The sequence below is a fragment of the Pieris rapae genome, chromosome 6, assembly GCF_905147795.1.
Source record: "Pieris rapae chromosome 6, ilPieRapa1.1, whole genome shotgun sequence".
Taxonomy (NCBI): Eukaryota; Metazoa; Arthropoda; class Insecta; order Lepidoptera; family Pieridae; genus Pieris; species Pieris rapae.
Genome location: NC_059514.1, coordinates 7,922,809 through 7,946,936, shown reverse-complemented (window position 1 = coordinate 7,946,936; position 24,128 = coordinate 7,922,809). Strand labels below are relative to the sequence as shown.

Below are 24,128 nucleotides of genomic sequence, written 5' to 3'. Positions count from 1 at the left end.
TTACAAGTCACCGTTATTTTTCCATAGTACATACTTCAATATTGAATACAAATGGCCATACTTACTACAATCTCGACTTATGGCAAAGAATACAAAACTCTGCAGCGAATAGTGCTTACTTCTAGTTCAGAAACCTGGGCCCTTAGCAAGAAGGACGAACTTGCTCTTCTTATTATCCAGCGGAATATTCTTCGAGGAACTTTCGTCCCTAGTGAGACGACGGTTTTTGGTGTATTAGCTTCAAAGAAGAATTTGCTAGCCTCCTTCACGATGATAACAACGTACAATTCATAAAATGCAACAGGCTCAAGTAGTGGATATTTGCACTGAATGGCAGATGACATAACACCACAGTCCTTAGTGATCTTACAACCTGGAGGCACGAGAAAACCCGGACGACTGAAGCTGCGTTGTTGGGTTGGAGTTACCAAGGACATCAAAACGACATGTATTCTAAATAGATAGATTGCGATGCCGAAAGATACTTGCGGAGGCTGAGGCATATAACGGACTGTCCAGATTTTGATAAAAATGAATATGCACGGCATGGCGAAGAAACACTAATAACTAAATTTAAACTAAATAATACTTCAAAAAAATCGGTTTAATCACCCAATCATTCTACTAGAATCCGCATAAATCAGTGCGAAACAGTTTATGTGAGACAACATTCGTGGTACTGACGATTGCTGGCGGAGGACATTTCTTGAAATACACTCAGACATAAGAGGATATTTCCGCCATCAATCAGGAGCATTGAATCTGACAATTGGACCATAACATATTTATGGACTTTACCTGTTTAGGTTCATTATATTTTAAACGCCTTACATGAATTAGTATAGATCTAATATAAACTATGTTTGCTTTACTATTTGTTTAGGAGTGAAATTAATATAAATTGTAAAGTCTGATTATTGTTGCATATACAATTAATCCTCGTTAAATCCTCCTCCTAAAAGTCCTTAACTAAACGGGTAAATATTAAAAGGCCGATAACACATTCGCCCGTTCAGTGGAACCACCTGCCCGGCTTTTCCTTTGTTCTTAAAAAGTTTCTAACTATTAAAAATAACGGGTTAATTTTATCATATTTAAAGCTTGTTCCGTGTGTACTCTATGGCCATAGTGCATGACCGATAGCGAGGGCAACGACATTCTTATCATGACTGCACCATTTTCAGTACTTCAGGTCTATGGTAATTAATCATACACGACTTATTAACAATCTTCCATTCACAAGAAGATAAGAAGAATGACCTTAGAGATTAGGACACTATCAGGTCATCGACATTAATTTATTTTTTGTTGATTTTATCTTTGCAGTGACTAGGATAGGATAAAGACAACAGTAATACTTGAATAACACCATGGGCTCAAAACATAGATTAGTAGATTTTTTTTAGTAAAGATGATGTATAAGTGCAGAGGTGTGTAACCCACAAGTAAAGTTTTACTTTTATGTGTATGTACTACGTTACTATATGTACTTGTATAAAGTATTTAATCTTTAAATAATTAATCTTCACGTCGCTAGTTTTTTTAAATGCAAAACGTAACTATCGTTTTTTAATGCCTATCAATTATTATCATGCCTAGAGTGTGTAAAGATGTAATTCTAAACATATGTACAAATAACTAATGAGAAAATGGTTTGATACTCGGTAACCACACAATAAGGCTATAAAGTTGGGCGTATCATTCTAGGCCGATGTAAAATAAATAAAATACTAAGTTCCTATTTACATTTCCTTATTGTTACATAAAGTATGCATGAAAGATTGTAAACAGCTAAGGTAAAGAGGTAGTAAGATTGTTAATATTATGTTTAATCAAGTGTGGCCTTATCAACAGTGCGTTTACGACCTATCAAAGAAGTCATTATGCAAACCTCTACACCGGATACACATTTAACATAAGTCACCATATTGATAAAACGAATATAGTCTCCGGAGCGTATTTTTAAATGTACGTTAGATTAGGTCAATAATGTAATGTTTTTTGAGTTATTTTATGCCCTTTTGATATAGTCAAGTTGATATTGTAATTTAAACCTATTGACATTCTAATCAATAAAGTAAGAACATGATCAAAGATGACACAATTATATTATCCATTTGTATAACTTGAAATAGTAATTTTATGCAAATCATGTTAAAAATGAAGAACAATTGCACAGTATTAATCGTGAAAAATAAATAGCTTATTCTCTATATTATGTAAGTTATCAATTAAGATTTTCGTAAAGTACAAAAAGACTACGATTATTTGCAGAACTGTAGATTTAACAAACTCGGTTCGTTTATCATAATACAACACATACAATTGTATAATTTATTATTATACCCTTGATGATAACAGTCAGATTTGACGTTCAATTGTCATTCGGGTTATATTTTATATAGTGACGGCTGGCAAATTATACTTGACAGTTGACACATATTCTATAAAATGAAAATCTCAAGCATTCATTTAAATACAATGCACAGAATTCTACTTCCAAGTTTGAAATTCTAGATTGAAATACAGATTTAGTAATTTCACTTATAAATACAAATTACAAACGCGAAAAGTATTTTCAGCTATACCAAAATTACACATAATCAAATGTAATTCAAATAGTTGGTTTCATATTCGCTAACGGGACCGGGGACAAAGCATATTAACATTTAACTTGCTTAGTATGCAGTGACCGGTAAAAATAACTTTAAAAAACGTAGATTTTTAAATCAGTACAAAACAAGTCATCCCTACTATGACGACAGACCGTATAATTTAATTTTATCAATTCAAGCCGCAAGGTCACGATATCACTTTGTAATTTTAATCAGTTAACCAGGCCCCCTTTCAACCTAACTGCCGCCTTCGGAACAAGTTTTCTTGCATTAAGTTTAAGTCTAAACTCTAAATCATGGCTTCAGCAATGTTGAAGTTATTAAAATCAGAAGTAAGTAGCTTAATTTATATTTTTGAAATGTCTAATGAGACCTATGAAGTAGTAAAACGATGTGTTTTTGAATTTAATCTTCAAAACAAGTAAATGTCGAAAGACTATTTTCGTACTCTATTGCGTTCTTACGCTATAAGGAATGTAAAAAACATATATTCTAATACATCACTAGGTTCAATTTGAATTTATAATACAAACTCAATAAATCATGTTACCAAATACATTGTGTTTTGTTGCGTAGTTGTTGTAAGTAGTTTATATTTCTTACGAAGCAACATGACTTTATGCATTTATTTCTAACATAATTAAATGTACATTGTACAGTGTACACACCTGACAAATACAACAATAAAAAAAATACATATTCTATCAAAGAAAATGAAATACATTCTGAATGACTTTCAATTTGAATATAATTTATGCATTTATAAAAAACAGTATTTATTAATGCAATCTGTGATTTCAAAAAGAAATTATTTATTATTAGTTAGTTATATAAGATTAGTCTTGAGTTACTAGAAGATCTCAGAAATAAAAAAGAACTGGTTAATACACAAACAAATGATTTTTGAGTACAATTTAGTATTTGAATAATAAAAAACTTGAAAAAGAGTTAATTTTGTTTACCAAGACTGAATATTAATAATTATAATGAATAAAGCTGAAAAACTGCCTTGACTTAAGGAATGTTTAAAATTACCGATTCCATTACGCTTTTCAGTCTCATATCCTGCTACGACGTAACTATAGTAGTTCAGCTCCAACTACAAAACTATATATTGATGGTCAGTATGTAGACTCAAAGACAAGCCAATGGATTGATCTTACTAACCCAGCTACAAATGAAGTCATTGGGAGGTATTTATTATCCTAAATATAATCATAGTTATAAAATATTGCCATATCTATGGCTTAGATCAGTGATTTGCAATCTATTTATGTGTATTTAGTGAGAGCAGATCTTGATTCAGGTTGAAGAAGGTTCAAACCTGGGGTCTATTCTTTATAATTTACACACAAGATTTATTTTATATTGTTTTAAGCTGTGGTTAAAGACATAGCTGTTACTGTCAACATTGACTGATAGATTTTTCATTTTGAGTGTACAATTACCAATTAATGTAAATTGAAGCTAAACATCAGGAAACCTGGATGACTTCGATCCAGAATATAGATAACATGTGCCAGGCACAGAAGATTTGTCATCTATTATTTTGTAAAATTAAACACAGAAATAGTAAACAAGCTCAGGACATATAAGGCCTTATAATAGATTATTATTATATCTATGTATAATGAGAATTTTACTTATTTACCTCTATAACTGTAGAAGTTATGTGTAAAGAATAAATAGACACCATTATTCTGAAACACATCATTTTTTTACATTATTATTTGTTACAATCAATCAAACTTTAACCTCATTAAAATTCAGAGCATATATAAAATATAAAAGTGCTGAATAATTTATTTTAATTTGTCCGTCAAAAAATAATGAAATCAATGTGAGAGTGGAGTGCTTATTAAAAAAAAATTCTATATACATAATTAGTAATATAAAAAAAATATATGTATATATATTTATATTATTTCCCATTATTAAATTGTCAATTTTTTTTAAAGATGAATCTTTAATTAATCTTTAAAGATAAATTGTGTTATACAATTCTTTATCAGTCTGAATGTAAACAAATTTTATGAAATATGCCATATCAGATAATGGGTTGCTATACTAAATTTATGTTTACAGTTATTTTCAGAAGATTACATAATATTAAGAAGCAAAATAAAATTTATTTATTCAATTCATTTGTTTCGATTTTTACTCTTAAATATAAAAAACATAGTATTTCTGTAGCTACAATCTGAGCTTAGAATTATGATAACTTTTTTTGCATAAATCGCAAAGATGTAATAGACTAAAAGTATATGAATTGTTATTAATAAGTTTTTGTTTATTATTCAGAGTCCCTGAAGCAACACAAGATGAATTAAATTTGGCTCTTGAATCAGCTAAAAACGCTTACAAATCATGGAGTCAAAGCACTATTATGACGCGTCAGCAACTTATGTTCAAGTAAGTATGCATAAAAATGTAGTGTAAATATGGTGTGGTGTTTTCATCAAATGATTATATTTGGGAACTTTATAATTATTGGCAACAACTCAGGGAAGAACTTTTAAATTACACAATAATATATAATCTATGATAAAATTGATTAACAGCCTTGTTTTAACTGTGTGTAACAATATAAATGTATGTATTATATTACTATGATTTTTAAATGTTACCTGAGATTTGCTTTAGCTTTTTGTTGATGATTTTCATTCACAGTTTCACAATTTCTCACACTAAAAAAATGGTAGAGTAAATTATACCCGGACCTCATAACTTACTTTTTTAATTCCAATAGATTCGCGCGTTTACTCCGTGAAAATCAAAGTAAGTTGGCCGCCAAAATAACAGAGGAGCAGGGAAAGACTATTGCTGATGCTGAAGGCGATGTTCTAAGAGGAATCCGTAAGTTTTTCACATTTCAATAAAGATAATTTAGAAAGTAACTTTTAAACATTTCTGGTATTTTTATTTTCTTTTGTTATATACAAGTTATGTATATACAATTTTAATTGTATTCTTGTAACATTTATGTTTACCTGAATTGTGTTATATTTTAGATAAAGAGTTTGTAACGTGTTCTGTAGATTTAGTATTTATGTGATTTCATAAATAAAAAAATGAGATGAATTTATGTTTTATGTGAAACAATAATTTTGAAAAATGAGTAAAACACTAGAACTGACTTTCTTGTAGAACAGTTTTCTGTTGGGTGTGTTGTGGTTACTGGAAATATATTTTTTTAACTTATATTAACAGTTAAATATGTTTTTCTTACAGAATCAGTGGAACATTGCTGCAGTATCACATCTCTCCAACTTGGTGATTCTATCCAGAACATTTCTAGGGACATGGACACTCATAGCTATAAAGTACCTATTGGAGTGGTTGGTGGTAAGTAAACTTTATGCAATACTTTTCAGGTTTAAATATTGGAGTAACAATCAATATACACCTTCAAAGTAAGGGGTTATTAGAATAAAATGTCAGCTAAACAGAGACCTATGACTTGAGGTTTCATAAACTTGTCAGTTCAGACTGTTTTATTACAATACAAATAATCTATATAGTATATACTTAATCTATATAAACTTAAAAAATAAATATATATTTGTTTTTTAAGTTTAATGATATAATTGCCTTTGTTTTATAATCTATGGCATCAGAACCAGTCTTCCTATAATTTCGAAAATTTATTAGGCGTTGCCGCATTTAACTTCCCCGTGATGATTCCGTTGTGGATGTTCCCACCTGCACTGGTTACTGGTAACACCTGTATTCTGAAGCCATCTGAACAAGATCCTGGAGCGACCCTAATGATGATGGATCTGCTTCAGGAAGCAGGAGCTCCACCTGGCCTTGTTAACGTAAGTTAACCATATAAAATTGGGAGAAATTATCTATAGTTAGTATTATAGATTAATTTGTTAGGAAATACTTCAGTAGACAGATAACAAACGCTCAGTTGTGGAACAAAGAGGTTTTAGTTGATTTTGTAGTATGGAAATAGGTGAAAAAAAATCAATTCATAAACAATTTTTTTGCAACAGCTGATCATCATGAATAATGATTATGATGAAGTTTTTTGGGTTTGGGGACTTGATGATTAGTTAAAAAAAATCTTTAAAGCAAACACGTTAATACATATAAAGTACATTAAATGTCTTGTAAGGAAATTGAATTTAATTTCATATTATCAAGCCATTTGCCACAGTCCTGACCTCGCTTCATCCACTTTCATAAAATTCACCATTCATGCTTTTAACTTAAACCATAAGTACCTCTTGGATTACGTCCAAGTATGTATGACAATGTCTACCTATCCCGAATTGACCATCCAGGCTTGCCTTGTATATCCTTCTTGTTAACCGGTTCTTATTCATCCGTTCTACTGAGACAAACCACGTAAGCGGTGAATTTCGAATCCGTGTCATTTTGTATGCTTTTAACCAACACTGCACAAAAGAAAAAGTATGTATATTCAATATGTTTTATAGGTTGTCCACGGTACACACGACACAGTGAATTTCATTTGCGACAAACCTGACATTAAGGCTGTGTCGTTTGTTGGCGGAGACGCGGCTGGCAAACATATTTACAGCAGAGCATCTGCCAATGGTAATTAAAAAACCTGGTTCGGGTCGGGAAATTAAATGAGGGTAGTTCAAATCGCAATAACCAATATCTACCCACTGATTTTAGGCAAACGCGTACAAAGTAACATGGGGGCCAAAAACCATGGTGTAATAATGCCGGACGCAAATAAAGAGCACACATTGAACCAGCTAGCGGGTGCCGCGTTCGGTGCCGCGGGACAAAGGTGCATGGCCCTAAGTACTGTCGTGTTTGTTGGTAAGCACTTTTTAACCTAACTATTAAATAAACAAAAATCTTTTGTTATTGGTACAAAGTTCCTTACCGCGCGTTGTGAAAAGAGGCTAGACGGAAAAAATTCTTACAAAAAGTTGTCACGACACTGCTATAGTTGTTGTAATTCACCGGTTCTCGACCGATCACCGAAGTTAAGCAACGTCGGGCGAGGTCAGTACTTGGATGGGTGACCGCCTGGGAACACCTCGTGATGTTGTCTTTTTTTTTCTTTTCCTAGGGATAAGAAATGAAAACAATAAAATATAATACTACCATCGATGCAGTTTTTTCAAGACATAAATAAAATAGAATCCCAAACATATGTTTCCTACTTCAATTACCACAAGCCAATTATTACTAATGCCTACTACCTACTGATTAAGCTTAAATAGCATTATATTTGTTAATAATAAAAAAAAATTGTATTATTTTTATAATAAAAATAGTATTATTACAATTCCTTCACTAAATAAGTAAAAGGAACTTCGTTCCATCCGGGTGTCCCTTGGCCCCTTTCATCAAGTTTTTTCTAACTTAATTTAAAGAGATGTTTTACTATTCTTAGCTAATATTTGTATTAACTAAGAATAGCTTACGTTATCTAATCGACACAATTTGGTGTTGTCTTTATTTTTATGTTTATAATCCTTTTATTGTCAGTAGTGTTAAAAATGGTAATAAAAAATCTTATTCTTTGGTTTTTTATATTCTCTATCAATAAACATAACTGAGTTGTTACTCAGATGTTTGTTTAACTGATTTATTTTTCATATGTTATTCTTGATTTCTCTCGAAGAGATTCATTTTGTACATAATATGTATGTTGATGATGCCAATAAAGCAACAATATTTTATGGAATTATTTTCCTTATAGGCGAAGCTAAGGAATGGATCCCTGATTTAGTTGAGAGAGGAAAGGCTCTCAAAGTGAATGCGGGACATGTACCCGGAACTGACGTCGGTCCCGTCATCTCTGTTAAAGCTAAGGAACGGATACACAAACTTGTCGAATCAGGTTAGTTTATATTTTTATTTAAATCTTAAAATTTTAAGGACCATTTATAATAGCTTAGTAACTCTTTGATTTTTTTTTTAAATTATCATATTGCGTAGTAATCAAGCAGATGTATTAATGAGAGATATTACTACCAAATATTGCTGTGATAATTTAATTCGCAACGCATGATGCTGTAGACTGCTATAATCAATACGGAATGATTTGTTGTTTATGTAAGATCTTATAACAAAAACCATGTTTTGTTTTTGATAGAATATACATACATAATTATAAGGGCCGATTTACCATGACCAAGTCGGTTTCTTTTTTTATTAATTATATTAATATTGCCGACACTTGTTTTTAATAGAATTTCAATTGACTAATAAATTAACATAGGCAAGTATTTAAATCAGAAATTTGGTTAACCTTACTTGGCTTGTTGAATAATAATTAGTATTTGCAATGTTTAATATCCGATAAAGACTAAAATTCAATTATGTATACGTCAAAAAGTTTTAAAGCTAAAACAAAGTAAATATGATTGAATTTCTTCTCCCAGGTGTAAAGGAAGGTGCCAAATTAGTTCTCGATGGCCGTGGAGTCAAGGTTCCTGGTTTCGAAAAGGGTAACTTTGTCGGTCCTACAATTTTGACCGACGTCAAACCAAACATGGAATGTTACAAAGAGGAAATATTTGGCCCAGTTCTAGTCTGCCTTTTCGTGAATACATTAGACGAAGCAATTAATCTCATTAACTCGAATCCATACGGAAACGGCACTGCTGTGTTTACAACGAATGGGGCAACATCCAGAAAATTTGCGGCAGAAATCGACGTCGGTCAGGTTGGAATAAATGTGCCGATTCCAGTTCCATTGTCTATGTTTTCATTTAGTGGAACCAGGGGAAGCTTTTTGGGTACAAATCACTTCTGTGGTAAACAAGGTATTGACTTCTATACAGAGTTGAAGACGGTGGTGTCATATTGGAGGCAAAGCGACGTTTCTCATACGAAAGCGGCTGTTTCTATGCCGACACAGCAGTAATACTCAATTTAGTTATTTTAGGAGAAAACGTAAAGAGCATTTATTTTTTGTATCGTCATATTGTTACAGTTACATAGTCTTCCATTATATTTTGTTAAAGGTTTATCATGTATCATGTTAAGTAAATTATATCTATAAAAACGATTGACTTTCATTTATAACTTAACAGTAATATGTCGGTAATGTATGTCAAGAATGTATTGTAAGGTACATATATAAAATTTACATTGATATTTATGTTGACTCCTACAACTAAACACGTGGTATTTCAATATAAATTCTAAGCTTTCTATTTAGACAGAGGCATTGGCTTAATTCGTAGATGTAATCAATTTAAAAAATACTAAATAGAAAATATTTGCATAAATTGGTAATATAATCGACTCAAGCGCATGTAATTGACGGTTATCCATTTATCAGTTCAGAACTAGATATGACATTGACAGTAAAGCTCGTTTAGAACAGGTTTTCAAATAAAATTCACTTGCTTATTATTGTTATGCATTGTAAATAAGTATTCAAAAATATTAAGTTTTTGTAAATAAAATGCAAATGAATTAATATATTAGACTATTTCATTGTTTTTGATACGCAGCTAAAGCAATATCAATTTGTGTTTGTAAACACACATTGTTTAATCGTTATGTTCGTAACATGACATCATGTTATTCTCGCAATTCGAGTTTCCTTTGTTACTTGATCAGTAGAAATGATGGGCCAAACACGTTTCATAATGAATACCAGTGTTACATTGTTAATATTATTCCTTACACATAGTTTAGGATTGACTCCGCAGTGCAGAAATGAACGAGGAGAGCCAGTAGATTGGTAAGTGTACATTAAAAAACCGGCTCGAAGAAATTTAATTAATATCTCCCTTGTTTCTAACATAGGTTCTTTGTTTTGAAATCGCATTATTGTTTAGTATGAGTATATTAAGTTACTGTTGCTTTGAGATTTATTTTTTGCAATTTCATTTACCTATGAGTAAGGGGTTTAACCATATACAGTAGGTATAAACTTTTAAAGTGACTATGCTTGATTAAGAATCTATGTGACATTCAAGTATTTCATATAAATAATGTTAGTTAAGCTTTATTTCTGGTACTAACTATATGTATTTTTTACAAATAATATTTAGTTTCAATAATTTTAATTGTAAATTATATGAATGTATAACAATATAAATAATTAACACATGTAATACTACAGGTTCTATGTTTACAAGTTACCCAGGGAAAGAAATCATTTGAATCCTTTAGTTAGACGAGGTGTAGCGTACATGCATCTGACACCATCTAAGCTTAGAGGGGGTTGGATAATGTCTGATTTATCAATTGGTGACCCTCGTTCTATGGTTGGCAGAACATTAGCACCTTTATATCAGGTAGAGATTCAAATTCTAGTGTTAATTTTTTATTTTCAAAACATTTATTGTATAAATTTTTAATTGATTAAACAACACAACCTATACTTCTACAAGTTTTTACTTTTCTATATATAAAATAATTGTAATTTCAGGATAAAAACACAATTTCAGTAATTTACAATGATCAACCTCCATCAACGGAAAATAAGCCTGATTTATTACAATCTGTGGCAGAAATGTATTCTAAGAGTAAAAAAGGTAAGTCACCAGATCTTAAAGAAAGATCTGTGAATCTATTATCTTGGGATAGTAGGCGTAGAACACCTACTTGCTTTTATAGTAAATGCAATCAGAATTACTAGAAACATATCTGCCCCCTTCCACATCTTAGGGGGGCATTTCTTTTCCTATTATCATAATAAGTATAGCTTATATTCTCGATAGGCCCATTTAGTTTTTATACCAATATAAATACAAATGTCTTCAGTTTCAGAATTATTCAGCCCTTTTTAACTTTTGTAACTTTTCAGGCCAACCGAAACAATCTACTATGAAAAAATATAAAAAGTTCAAACTTGGTGACAAATACTATGATGATTATGATTTAGCTGAGATGTGTAAAATGCATTCAAAATTCATGAAAACTAGAGTAGAGAATGGCCACACTAAAGGAGTAATTCTCGGTGACAAATTCACTTCCTCATGGCTTGTTCATTCTGTACCACGGTTTCCACCTGTACCTGACAGTAAGTACTTAGTTAATACATAAAAAGTCTCTGTTTGCTACAACAGACCTAAATAAAAAAATTACATATCAAATTGTTAACCTTTTCCTAGGGATGAAGTCGGTAAATTAAACAAACAATGCTTTTTTTAGGTAATGGACTAAACACAAGTTCATATAGTTATCCAACAAGCGGCATGAAGTTTGGGCAATCCTTCCTTTGTGTGTCTGTCCAAACGGCCACACTTAACCAAATTGGTATGCAGCTGAAATACAATGAGCCATCAATAGTATATCATCGTTTGCCGCAGGAATTTGAAAATGAATTACCCAATTTAGTAGATGTAATTCGAAATAAGACTGTGGATGCATCGCCCTGGTAAGTTGGATTTTATTGGTAATAATATTAAAATTAATTGTATTGTTTTGTTATGGATGAATAAAAAGAAAAAAAATTGAGAGGTGTCAAGGGATACCTAGATGGAACAAAGTTTATTTAGATTAATTAGGGAAGGAATTGTTATAATTTTTTTAAAGTTTTAATAAAAAAGATTATGTTACCAAATATAATGTTATATAAACTTAATCAGTAGGCTCCATTTTAGTAATTAGAATTAGAGTATTAATTTATAGTTTCATTTTGGCAACAAATCTGAAGATACATACATCTATTGACACCTATGTACCTTTTTTACGAAAAAGTTCAGTTCCATCATAGAGATGTCGCTAGCTTCGTAGTTACAACTTTTCATCTTAATTTTGTCCGTCTAGCTAGAAAGAATTAGAACTTCGTTTCAATATTAGCATCTTTTTTACACCAACAAATTAATTTTCACTTTGTTAGACATAGTTTCTGTCACCGTCCAAGATTCTACGCCGTAAAGTAGCATAGAGAAGACGTAAAAACGTGCAATGCGCGTTTTAAACTGTAAATTTAGAGTTTAGACGCTTGTTACAAAGTATTTTTTTTTTAGTTTTGGCAAAGTATTTCTCGCTTGTTCAATTCTACAGCAGATTTCGATTCTATGGTCACCTTTTTCAAAAATCATTGTTCCTATATATCGTAGTTTCGAGAAGAGCCAGAAATATAAATCTTAGTAAATAAAAAAAAGAAATAAAGATATTTTATTTTATGAGCGCATGGAGTAATAATAAGATTGATTATAAATAATTAATTTTCGTGTGAATAATTCCAGGTACCACATAGAAAGCTTCGAAACTTTAGTTGGTCGCAAATTCCTGTCATTTGCGAAAAGTGCGATGTTCAACGACGACTTGTACAGCGGTTTAGTGGCTGAAGTATTGCAGTCTGATCTTTTAGTTGAGTCTTGGATGAATGGACCGGGAACTCTGGATTCGGAATGTAATAGGAATTTCCAGTAAGTTTTATTTTACACATTCTTAGACTGGACAAGCATAGTTCAATTTTATAACCTATACATAACAACTTGCGAACTGAGGAATCGACTACCGGCGGGGGTCCAAATCCAACAATTCAAAATTCGAGCGTAATCCTCCCTTAAAGGCCGGCAACGCACCCACTTAAAAATTCAAAAAGTCTGCTGCGATGACTACCTTTTTGGGCGACCCGCAGGCTCATTTTATATATAAAAAAACTACTGATATAATAGAACTTGACTTGTATAGGAATTAGTATTTTTTTTAATTCACCGCACGTCATTTGATTTTTTGTGATTGAGAATTTTTCATTTATTTCTCCATTTTCATTAACTTTTTTTAATATGTACAGGGTCCGAAACATCGAACGCCTAAAATTTCCAATAGCCAAGATGTCGTTTACTTCTCACAATGACCACTCGAAATGGGCCGTAGCCGTCGCTCACAAGATGCACAATAGTCAGGATACCAAAGTGGCCGACTACTGGGTGTGTGTCGGAGATATTAATAGAGCTGTAAGTATATAAGCTGTTACTTATTTTTTTTTTTTTTTTTTAATTCCCTACTTGGCCTACCCCCCGGACGAGGTCTTCTCCGGGCCGTGGAATATCTGATAAAGTTTGATTTTTGGAAGAAATAAAACTATTTGTTTATTTTTATTTTCAGAATTATACAATTTTACAAGAATACACTATACCATTTTTAATTATTGTTTGGAGACACATTTTAATACAATTTAAGAATACATTATAAAAATTATTATTTCTATTTTTAATTATTATTCACAACTAAATTTTACTGGTTTCTATTAATAACTATGCTCCCTATTTCTATGAAATATTTAACTAAAATATTTCAGCTGTTAGTTATTAATAGATTAAGGTTCTATAGATTAATATAAATTTATTTTGTTTTTTATATAACTTCTGGTTATGCACTTCTTGCACTCATCATTTTTTTTTTTTTTTCTTTTCTTACTAGGGTTGCCTGGAAGAGATCGCTTGTTAGCGATAAGGCCGCCCGTTGCATCCCTTGTAATTTATATATATTGTGTTATTTGTGTTTCTTTCTAGCAACGAAGTGTGAATAAATAAATAAATAAATAAATAAAATAAATAAATATATTATGAGCAATTTATACTTTGGTGAAGGAAAATGTGTGGAATCTGATGTCTTGGACCTTATTTATCGGACGTCTAGGCCGAATACGAAATTCCACCCGTATCGATGTCCGGCATTCCACAACTGAGCATTTTTAAGGCAACTGCCGCAAAGAGCTTACCAATTCTTAAAAGGCCGGCAACACACTTGCCTTCTTGAAATTTGAGTGTGTATGAGCGTCGGTATCACTTAACAACAGATGAGCTTCCTGTCCATTTGCACCCTGTTACACAAAAAAGCGACATTTTTTACCTACTAATAAAAGATGATGAAACATACAAAATTCTGACCTACCTAGATTAGATAACCTCCTTCGGTTTTTGAAGTCGGTTAAATATTTATTTGATATACATATATCCTGACATTAATGTATCTCTTTGTACTAAATATTAGATGTTTTCAGTTGCCCCAAGAGTCCCGCGGTGGTGGAACAGTTTGTACATCTGGTCCCATACTTTGGGGTAATTTCGCGCATTTAATCGAATCTGTCCAATCTTGTAATAATTAGATTTAAACCTTTGGTTAGAGAAATTAAAATCACGGCGATATTAAACAATAGTTTAGTACGTCGATATACTTTATTATTATGAGATTTGTTTAGAGAAGGAAGAATTCTAGTGTTATTAAAATCCTTCTTTTAAAGATTCTTAGGTATTTGTTTTGTTAGTAATCTATGTTACTACATACTTAGGACTAAAATACCTATAATCTTAGCTTCGAGTGAGACACAAGATTTTCAGATTAAGAAGAGATTCAGATTAAAGTAAGGTTCATTGAATTTTGACTTTTGTCTCTTTTCATTACAACGTAAACTCAATATGACAGAGAGAGATATAAGAGTACTATTATTAAAAGACTGTAATTGGTAGGAATATTTTTTTCATGCAATAATAGAGGCGAGATTTCTCTAATCAAAGGATATGTTTTCTGTGATAAATAGTTTAAGCAAAGTTGTAAATATGGTGTTGTTAAGATTTCTTTTAATAAATGAAAAATTGTATTAAATAGATTATAAATAGTTATTATTTGTGTAAATCCATTCGGAAGTGCAGGCGTACTTACCGCGACTTATTTTATTATAGCGACTTATTAGAGTCTAACAATTGGGGGAATAGAATCTGTCAGAATTTGTTGGATGAAGTCAAAACATTAATATTAAGTTACGGTTTCGTTGAGAGTCGAACTCAGGAGTTTTCCGCATTACTGACAAAGGCACGGACGCTTTTTTCTATTACTGTAAATATTTTCTTTTGTAATGTAAATTTTTCATTTTTTGTGTATAATAAAAGGTTTTTATTACTATGTTTTATTACTTGTGTGCGTTCTTGAGTGTAGAAATAGCATAAAAATATGCATATTCTGCATATTTAGTCACAGTTGCGCAATGTAACGGATACATTTCTAAATCCATTTTCTTTTCAATATTACTTTTACAAGAAACGCTATGAGAAAACATCTCATTATGATAATGCAAGTACTTGAAATTTTGATATTTAAATAAAGGTAAAAAGGGGCAAGGTAGAAAAAGGGTTGACAACAAATCGTCTATTACACCAATTTTAACATATTTGTTTGACTTTTGGCATTTTTATTCCGCCATTTCTAACGTTCCAAACCATAGTTGAAGTTAGCCGCCCACCGTGGAGTACGTACCTACCTAAATTTGGATAATTTCTGCGTCTTGATTTTTTCGTAAAATCTTCAAGTGATTTAATCTTACCCCGTGTACTATAACTTTAATCACAAGATAGGTGCCACTGTTTCATAAGAATATTTAATTATAGTTTTTTATTCTTAGTTACAAAATTACATCGAAATACGCCTATTTTTAGTAATTTAGGAAATATCTCATCTATCCATAAAAAAAATATTACGGGGTAAGATAAATATACAAAAGTTTCGATCTGACTCCGTTTCCAAGTGTCATACAAAAATTCAGTTATTCTCAAACTTTAGCTGTTAACAGGAAATAAATTGGCAAAGTACCACGCTGATACTTCCACGGGATTGTGTATATATTACCGAATATGCAAAGTTTCGTTCGTTCCTAATCAAAGCCATTAATTACAAGTAGTACTAGTATTTTAACATACAGATCTTAGACCTTTAGCGACACATACAATCTACGGCTATAATCACTGCCACGACGTCATACCCTGTAAAACGCGCAAAGTTAATCCGGCAGTAGATGGATTCCCAGGGACTGCCTGACTTACTGCCGTGACAGCGCCCGCCTAAAAAAAGTTTGGACTCTCACCACTAAACAGGTCGTGCTGAGTCATAGCACGAAGCGATATTCTTATCTTTCACTCCCGAAGCGATATCTCTAACCGTTTCAGAGATAGCTTTCCCAAAAAAAGCTATTTACTTATCACCACCTTATCAGCTACTATTTCGTGCACCAAATTCGCAAGGATGTAACGTCTCGTAAAATACGTTGATGGGAAAAGGATTTTATTGAAACTTAAAAGAAAAATTTAAAATTTCTGAGGTAATTTTCCAAACTGAAACCCCAGAACTTTTCCGTGGTTGATATGAATAGCTATATGGTGTCAATATAAAATAAGATATCTATAACATACGTATATGTAACGCTTAAGTCTATAAGAGAAATGTAAATTATTAAGTGGAATTATACACGATATATCATACGAGATGGACGTGTTTACTTGATTCCCTACAACGAACCGTATAGCTACAAAATAAAAGACTGGTTGTGAGTCAGGGTCGAGATTGCATGTAATAAAGGCGGGTAAGTGTATGTCTATTGGTAGGCGATTCGAGGGGTACACGCTATACTAGAGGCTGGGATGTATTTTATGGAGACTTATTTGCAAGTTTCTTTTTTACTCCAACGCGTTTGACCTTCTAGTCTTATATACTGAATTAAATACAATTCGAATCATCCACCTAAACTAACATCACGTTGTAGAAAAGTAGGCAATGTGTAAATGAGAAACCATTAATTATTATTTCATTCTGTTTTATTATTATCAATTTAATTTTAAGTATATAAAAGGCATTCAAATTAAAAATCATATTTTCAAACATTATTTCTTTCTTAACTACTATAATCCACACAATACATTTCTGTTCATATCTATTTCTAGGATATTTGAAGAATGCAATGATTGATAAGATTCTAAATGGTATGTGAATTTAGAGTGCCTTTTGTATTTATTATCCACATTTTACTGATAAGTTACTGTACTAGGATACTTGTTCAAACATGCAGTCGACTTAAATATGGTAAGTAGATAACGATACCGCTCCAGGTCCGACAATAATCGATCAGTAAAAATAAGTCACCCCGTTGCAACGGACGTACCGCAATGCTTTATTAATATTCGTGTTAAATATTACCTGAAAAACGATTCCAACATTGAGCTTCAGATAAAGGATATTGTATATTACATAACAAAGGAGATATCCGAGTAAGATTGTGCAAAACATTACAGTTTTACGTTTATAAAATTAGGTTGATGAAATGGATCATGAATTTGAAAGCTTATCCGTTGATACAATTGAACTTTTCAATGTTTGTGATGAAATAGAAAAAAATGATTTAAATCACTCAGTTTATGATCAAAGTATGATGGTGTTATGTGATGAATTCGAAAGGAATTTGTGAATATATTTAATAATTACATTTTTTTATTATTATATTCGAATTTCTGACAGTTAAATTAAATAAAATTTTATTCGATAGGGATGATCAAATGGGTGGCGGAACTAAAAGGAAAGCAGATGTTGATATTAACTCTGCGACCATCAAAATAATAAAATCTGGATCTAACATAAATCTAAAATATATTTCTCCAGAAGAGCCATCATCATCGAATGAAGGTAATAATTCTAACACGAAATTTTTCTGTATTTGTAATAGAAATGTTTCCAAAAACTATTTCGCTAGTCATCTAAATAGCAATGCATACAAAAATAATGTAGACAAAATACAACATTTAATAAAACCCAATGTTAAGATAATTGAGACTGCGTTCGGTAAAAAAATAATAACCTATAGAGTAGCTTCAGAAAATGAAAATGATTTACAGTTTGAGACACCAGATTTATTTCTTGCTTCAATAAAAGATACAATATTTACATTAATTAATAAATCTATAGGAGATCACACAATTTTAAAAATAAATTTTATTTTATATGGTGACTTTGTTCAGGAGACAAAAAACATAAACAACACTTTTGATTTCCAATCAATGAATTTTATTGTTTGTGCTGGTGATGATTTAAAAGTATTTTATACAACTCTCAAGAATTCTCTAATAAACTGTATTAATTCATTCGAGAGAAGGGATAGTGGGTAGAGTCTGAAAAATTTTTTACATTTGGATATGAATTTAAATCAATTTAACCCTTTAAGAGGAAAATCTTTTATTGAGTTACCGAATGATATAAAAACAAAAAAAGCTGTAATTAATGTTAAAAACACCGATGACGCCTGTTTTAAGTGGGCATTATTATCTGCTTTATTTCCAATTCAAAAAAATTCGGATAGAGTAATATCATCGTACACCAAATACAGTCATAAATTAAAGTTTGGTAATATTCAATTTCCAGTTAAATTAAACGATTTACACCAAATTGAAAGTCTTAATAATATTAGCATTAATGTTTTTGGATTAGAATATAATGAACAAAGAAAAAAACATTGTATTGTCGGGCCATTGTATTTTACAAAGAATAAAATGCGGAATCATATAAATTTATTATATTTGACGCAGGGTAACATCGGTCATTATTGTTATATAAAGAATATGTCACGATTAATAAGTAGTCAAGTTTCGAAATCCAAGGAAGCTATATATCTATGTGACTTTTGTTTACAATATTTTTTAACATCTGAACGTTTAAATAACCATCAAAAAAATGATTGCTCCCATATTTGTACACAAATACCAAGCGTAGATAAATATAAAAAAAATTGGTGGGGTGATATTGTATCTGAAAGTAAATTAAGCTTTGATAAATTTCAACGTAAATTAATGTTACCTTTTGTTATATATGCGAATTTTGAGGCTTTTTTGAGTCCTTTAGCATCGTGTTCAAACGATCCTTCAAAATCACATACAATAAATCACGTACAAAAACATAATGTATATAGTTTTGGATACTACATTAAATGCTCATACGATGATAAATTGTCTAAATATGTAACATATACTGGTGAAAATTGTGCTTTAAAATTTATGGTATCACTGAAAGATAATTTAATAAAAATCGTTAACAAAATTAGTTTATATATATTTATAGAATATTACAATTTAAGCAGAGTCCATGGTTAAAGAAATATATAGATCTAAATACACAATTGAGAACCCGGGCTAATTCTGATTTTGAAAAAGATTTCTATAAACTCATGAACAACGTTATTTTTGGTAAGACTTTGGAAAATATTGAGAAACGTGTAAACATTAAACTATTAACCCACTGGGGAAATAGGGGCAAAGTATTGGGAGCTGGAGCTTAATTGCTAAACCACATTTTCATAGTGTTTCAATATTTTCAGATAGTCTTGTTGCAATTAAATTAAACAAATCGAAGTTAATTTATAATAAACCTATTTATCTCGGATTTTGTATATTAGATATATCTAAAACGCTAATGTATGATTTCCACTATAATTACATGCAAGAGAAATTTACTTCCAATTTGAAACTACTGTACACAGATACCGACAGTCTCATTTATCAAATATTTACTAGTAACTTTTATAATGATATAAAACCAGACCTCTGTACATATTTCGATACATCAGATTATGATGAGAACAATGTTTTTAATTTTCCTAAAGTAAATAAGAAAAAATTAGGTTATTTCAAAGATGAAAATTGTGGTAAAATCTTTGAAGAATTTGTGTGTTTGGGATCAAAAATGTATGCATTACAGGTAGATGATAAAATTATTACTAAGACGGAGGGTGTTAATAAGTTTGTCACGAAAAAAATAACGTTAAATAATTATAAGCCATGTTTGTTTAATAAAAATGTTCAATATTGTAAAATGTATCGTTTTAAATCGTTAAAACATACAATTTTCACACAAGAAATAAATAAAACGTGTTTATGTTTTAATGATACCAAGCGATACATTCTACCAAATAATATAGATACGCTACCCCTGGGTCATTATAAACTCGTTAGCAATTCCAAGTAAAAAAACTTATAAGCTAGATTATTAATAATATCCTAATGATATTGGTTTTTGATAATGTGTTCTGTAATAATTTGTAAGACAATGTTTTCTTAATATTATTATTTTATTTAGATATAACCTTATTTATATTTTACTGTAACTTAAATATATAAATAAAATGTTTTAAGAGACAAATATTCAGTTTTATTGCGACACCCAAAGACGAGAGAAGTTTAAATATATAAAAAATGATTAATTTTATTCATACATTTGCTGCCATCATAGCAGGTCCAACAGTTTTGTTTCACTGGTTATAATAATGGTATTCATACTACATAAATTTAATATAAGAGCCAGTGTTAAGATTACAGTTTTTACCAGAGGTAATATAAATAAAAATACAATTAAGTATACAACAATTTTATTTACAAAACATTGCTTCTAGAAGCAAATGTCATCCAATACATGCATTTACAATTGGAAACCATATACATCGATTTCTCTGGACTTGCACAATGAGCGCAACTTCCTAAAATCTAACTAACTAGCTGACCTGGCAAACGTCGTCTTGCCAAACTACTACCTTTAACTCAGCGCCATCTGTTAGAATTGTATCAAATAACAAATGTTAATGTTATCGTAATTTTAGTAAGGATGCCTATTTTTTTGAAAATGAAATATAGCCTATGTCACTCAGGAATGATATAGCTTTCCAACAGTGAAAGAATTTTTCAAATCTGCCAAGTAGTTTCGGAGCCTATTCAATTCATACAAACAAACAAACAAAAAATCAAACCTTTCCTCTTTATAATATTAGTATAGATTACTGAATACGACTTACAGTACGCAATCATGTCGCACGCAAAATTGATTAAAGGATACAATGCCGTAGTTTCACACTATACTTGTATGTTATATTTGTATCAGATTCTTAATATAGTAAAAATATAGATTATAAATAAAATAATGAGCTGTGTTTTTTGAAATTGCTCCAATGCGTAATCACTATACGCTGCGTTGCGATGGATTTGTCATGGCGCAGTGTGTTGTAAGTGAATTCCATGATTACTAAGTGGAGTCAATAAATTTGACTTCAGTCTATATACATAATGGTTGGCCATTAAAGTTTCAAGCAATTTTCAAAATGGGGCCTTCTTTGAGATTAAAATTTCATATATGTGAATTCATTCGGTAGAGGCTATAAAATTATTCTTCTTTATATTCATAATTGTCGTTTATGGATACAATTTTAGTCTACTTATAGATCATTATCATGTCCTATCTAAGGACATGATAATGCAGATGAAAATTATAAGGAATAAATAGTAAGCAAATATTGTGCAGGATACATCGCCAGTGATTAAGAATAAATTGATAATCTAATATAAGTTAGATTAATTATGTACGATATACTGTTAATTTGTGACTTGATACTTTATCGTGTACAGATATACCTATTATACCCTTTATATGTCAAAAGTTGTATTGGCTGTCCCACAGACTAGTCGTTAAATTTAAAATGTGATTTTGAATCTTGTAAAGATTTTGGTATCGTTAAGTATGTCAGTTATAACTAATAATTGGAATCATGCGACTCTTAGAGATGGCATTCTTGTAAACCAAGAGTCTTGCTTCATCTTAAGGTAGTAGGCGTCCCTGGGGCATGGAGAAGTCAGGGCTTCCTCTAACACCTTGAGGGCGTTCGTAGGAAGGACCTTAGCGCTGTACTCCGCGGCCTCTCCGGGCATAGTCACCGCGCAGGTTGAAGAACTTACGTCAGAGCTCGGAGTATCTGGTCGGCTGAAAATATTTAAAGAATAATAAAAAAAAATATTTTTTTTTTGTTTTTTTTTTTATTATATTGAGTACAATACCTACGTACCTACGCGAATAACTCACACTTCTAAATCAAATCTTTCTAAAGTTTGGGTATGATTGGTAACAGTTAATAAATAATACCTGGCTGGCTGACTTGCTGGCGTCAATTGCACTGGAGGCGAATACAGCTCAGCTGAAGACAGATCCGGTGTATGCAAGAGTACAACGTGGAGTCTCCGCGCACGAAGAGAGGCCCGAAGCGCACGCGCAGCGCCCCAAGTGCCCCAACGAACTGCAGCTGCCCCTGCACTACTTTCACCCTCGCCATCCAGGCGTTCCAGACTTTCACATGCCGTATCTGATGTTAGACCTGAAAAATATCCGATTATAAATTTATTTTAAAATAACTTAGTTTCATTATTACAAAATATTTTAGTGAAAGTGGTGTATATAGAAAGCAAATTACACATTCTGCATCCTTGCTTTGATGCCATCTCTCGGAATTTTTATTTAAGAATATTTCATTTCTTTACCTATATAAAACAATCGACCAGCGTAAGGATGATCTGATGCAGCAGCGGCCAATAAAGGTGCGAAAGTCCTGGCCACTCGTAAAGCACCAAGTACGTTTCCCTTAAGCGCTGTCTCCCAGCAGGCAGCACCACCACGACCGCTACTTCCAGCTGTGTTGATCACTGCCCATACGCCTGCAAGATACGCAGTAATCTTAACAACTCAATATTAACCCAATTTACGTTCTAAGGTCGATTTCAGATAATTACATAAAATTTAATTGTCTGACGTATTCTGTATACCTACGTGTGAATTAATTTAACGTGAAATCAAGTCCGGCATGTTTTTTTAAAATAAATATTTGAATAATTATTTAAATGTAATCGGTAAGAAGTAGTCGGGAAAGAGAGAAGGTATTTTTACTTCATTTAATCATCCACACCGTTCTGGTGACGTGAAAGGGTAGAAGCGAGAAGCTTATATCCATTGGATTCCTTTTTTTGCAAAAGAGATTAATCTCTTATTTTTATATATTTTATTATTATATTAATATATAGTGCCAATAAACGTACACTAAAATTACATCTATTATTGAAGACTAATACTAAGGCATTGAGTTTAACGCCATCTATCGGAATTTACTAAACCGTTAGCAACTATGCACAGTGATTAATATTTTTAATCTTCCCCAAAGATGGCGCTAAATAAGATTTAAATATTTAAACATATTGCAGGCTTATAATATTTAATAACCATATAGGGGAGAAGTGGCTTGAAAGGGATAGTTTAAATAACCGGTAAAATAAGAACAATTTCGGGATGATCTGATGATCCTGACTCAATAGGTGGTAGAAAGAGTTCACGAAATGGGCATATGAAACCTGTGGCATCATAGATGTTTTTTATAATTTTTTCTCAACAAAAACGACAATATTTATTAGTTTTAAGTTCAAATTTATAAGACTGTATGTAAAACTTTAAGATTGTCATTCTATTAAAAACAGCAATATTTAATTATTTTTCTGGTCAGTCTTAGTTTAAAAAGATAAAATAATATAAATAAATAAATACGATTATTATTTATTACTATTACCTACTTACCTATCACTTATTCCACATCATTAAATTTGAACCTCTTGAGGCCGAGAGATATAGCCGGCGTAAAAAACACTGATGGTTTTAAAAAAGCAAATCATCAAACTATACTTATTTTGCATAGTTTGATGTATATAATATATACGTATGAAATTGTTGATTTGTTTTCAAATGTATATTAGTGATTCATTTCTTGTTAATTATTGATTAACACTTATTTCCTTGAAATTAGGTACTGTCCCTGTCATAAATTACTACGTCCCTTTCTACACAGTCCTTTTATGAAACGGACAAAATACACATTTTTAAAAGATGCAGAAATAAACAGTTAAAAATTGATTAATGATAATTATTGCGATTCATTTCGATACTTTAATATTAAACGCGTTCTATTCGACTCCAATCTGTTCCAAATAT

General features: G+C 31.2%; 4 protein-coding genes across 6 annotated transcripts in view; 3 read left to right on the top strand and 1 right to left on the bottom strand.

Moving 5' to 3' along the window:
- Positions 1-2,535: 2,535 nt before the first annotated feature.
- LOC110996931 (probable methylmalonate-semialdehyde dehydrogenase [acylating], mitochondrial) lies at positions 2,536-9,622 on the top strand. Its single transcript, XM_022264835.2, has 10 exons — positions 2,536-2,947; positions 3,672-3,808; positions 4,917-5,027; positions 5,365-5,471; positions 5,847-5,960; positions 6,267-6,433; positions 7,064-7,184; positions 7,269-7,418; positions 8,311-8,451; positions 8,996-9,622. Exons 1-10 carry the CDS (start codon positions 2,912-2,914, stop codon positions 9,478-9,480), a joined length of 1,569 nt encoding a protein of 522 aa, XP_022120527.2. The 5' UTR covers positions 2,536-2,911; the 3' UTR covers positions 9,481-9,622.
- A 362-nt stretch (positions 9,623-9,984) lies between these two features.
- Positions 9,985-15,431, top strand: LOC110996932 (deoxyribonuclease-2-alpha). Its single transcript, XM_022264836.2, has 8 exons — positions 9,985-10,308; positions 10,693-10,867; positions 11,002-11,107; positions 11,380-11,595; positions 11,727-11,952; positions 12,770-12,952; positions 13,324-13,486; positions 14,536-15,431. The coding sequence occupies exons 1-8, from the start codon at positions 10,190-10,192 to the stop codon at positions 14,638-14,640; spliced, it is 1,293 nt and encodes a 430-aa protein (XP_022120528.2). The 5' UTR covers positions 9,985-10,189; the 3' UTR covers positions 14,641-15,431.
- Positions 15,432-17,345: 1,914 nt separating this feature from the next.
- LOC123689276 lies at positions 17,346-20,826 on the top strand. Of its 3 annotated transcripts, none has more exons than XM_045628644.1 (2): positions 17,346-17,381; positions 17,842-20,826. In XM_045628644.1, the coding sequence occupies exon 2, from the start codon at positions 18,485-18,487 to the stop codon at positions 19,433-19,435; it is 951 nt and encodes a 316-aa protein (XP_045484600.1). In that variant the 5' UTR covers positions 17,346-17,381; positions 17,842-18,484; the 3' UTR covers positions 19,436-20,826. The 3 variants fall into 3 exon arrangements, with proteins under 3 accessions (XP_045484600.1, XP_045484599.1, XP_045484598.1); XM_045628643.1 differs by lacking the exon at positions 17,346-17,381 and adding an exon at positions 17,414-17,566; XM_045628642.1 differs by lacking the exon at positions 17,346-17,381 and adding an exon at positions 17,414-17,759.
- A 287-nt stretch (positions 20,827-21,113) lies between these two features.
- The window catches only part of LOC110996933, a 38,520-nt gene continuing 35,505 nt past the window's right edge, over positions 21,114-24,128 (bottom strand). The window contains exons 4-6 of the mRNA XM_022264837.2: positions 22,637-22,810; positions 22,245-22,473; positions 21,114-22,085 (exon numbers count right to left, since the gene is read on the bottom strand). Coding sequence (XP_022120529.1) covers positions 21,872-22,085; positions 22,245-22,473; positions 22,637-22,810 — 617 coding nt within the window. The 3' untranslated portion in view covers positions 21,114-21,871. The remainder of the gene's footprint in view (positions 22,086-22,244; positions 22,474-22,636; positions 22,811-24,128) is intronic.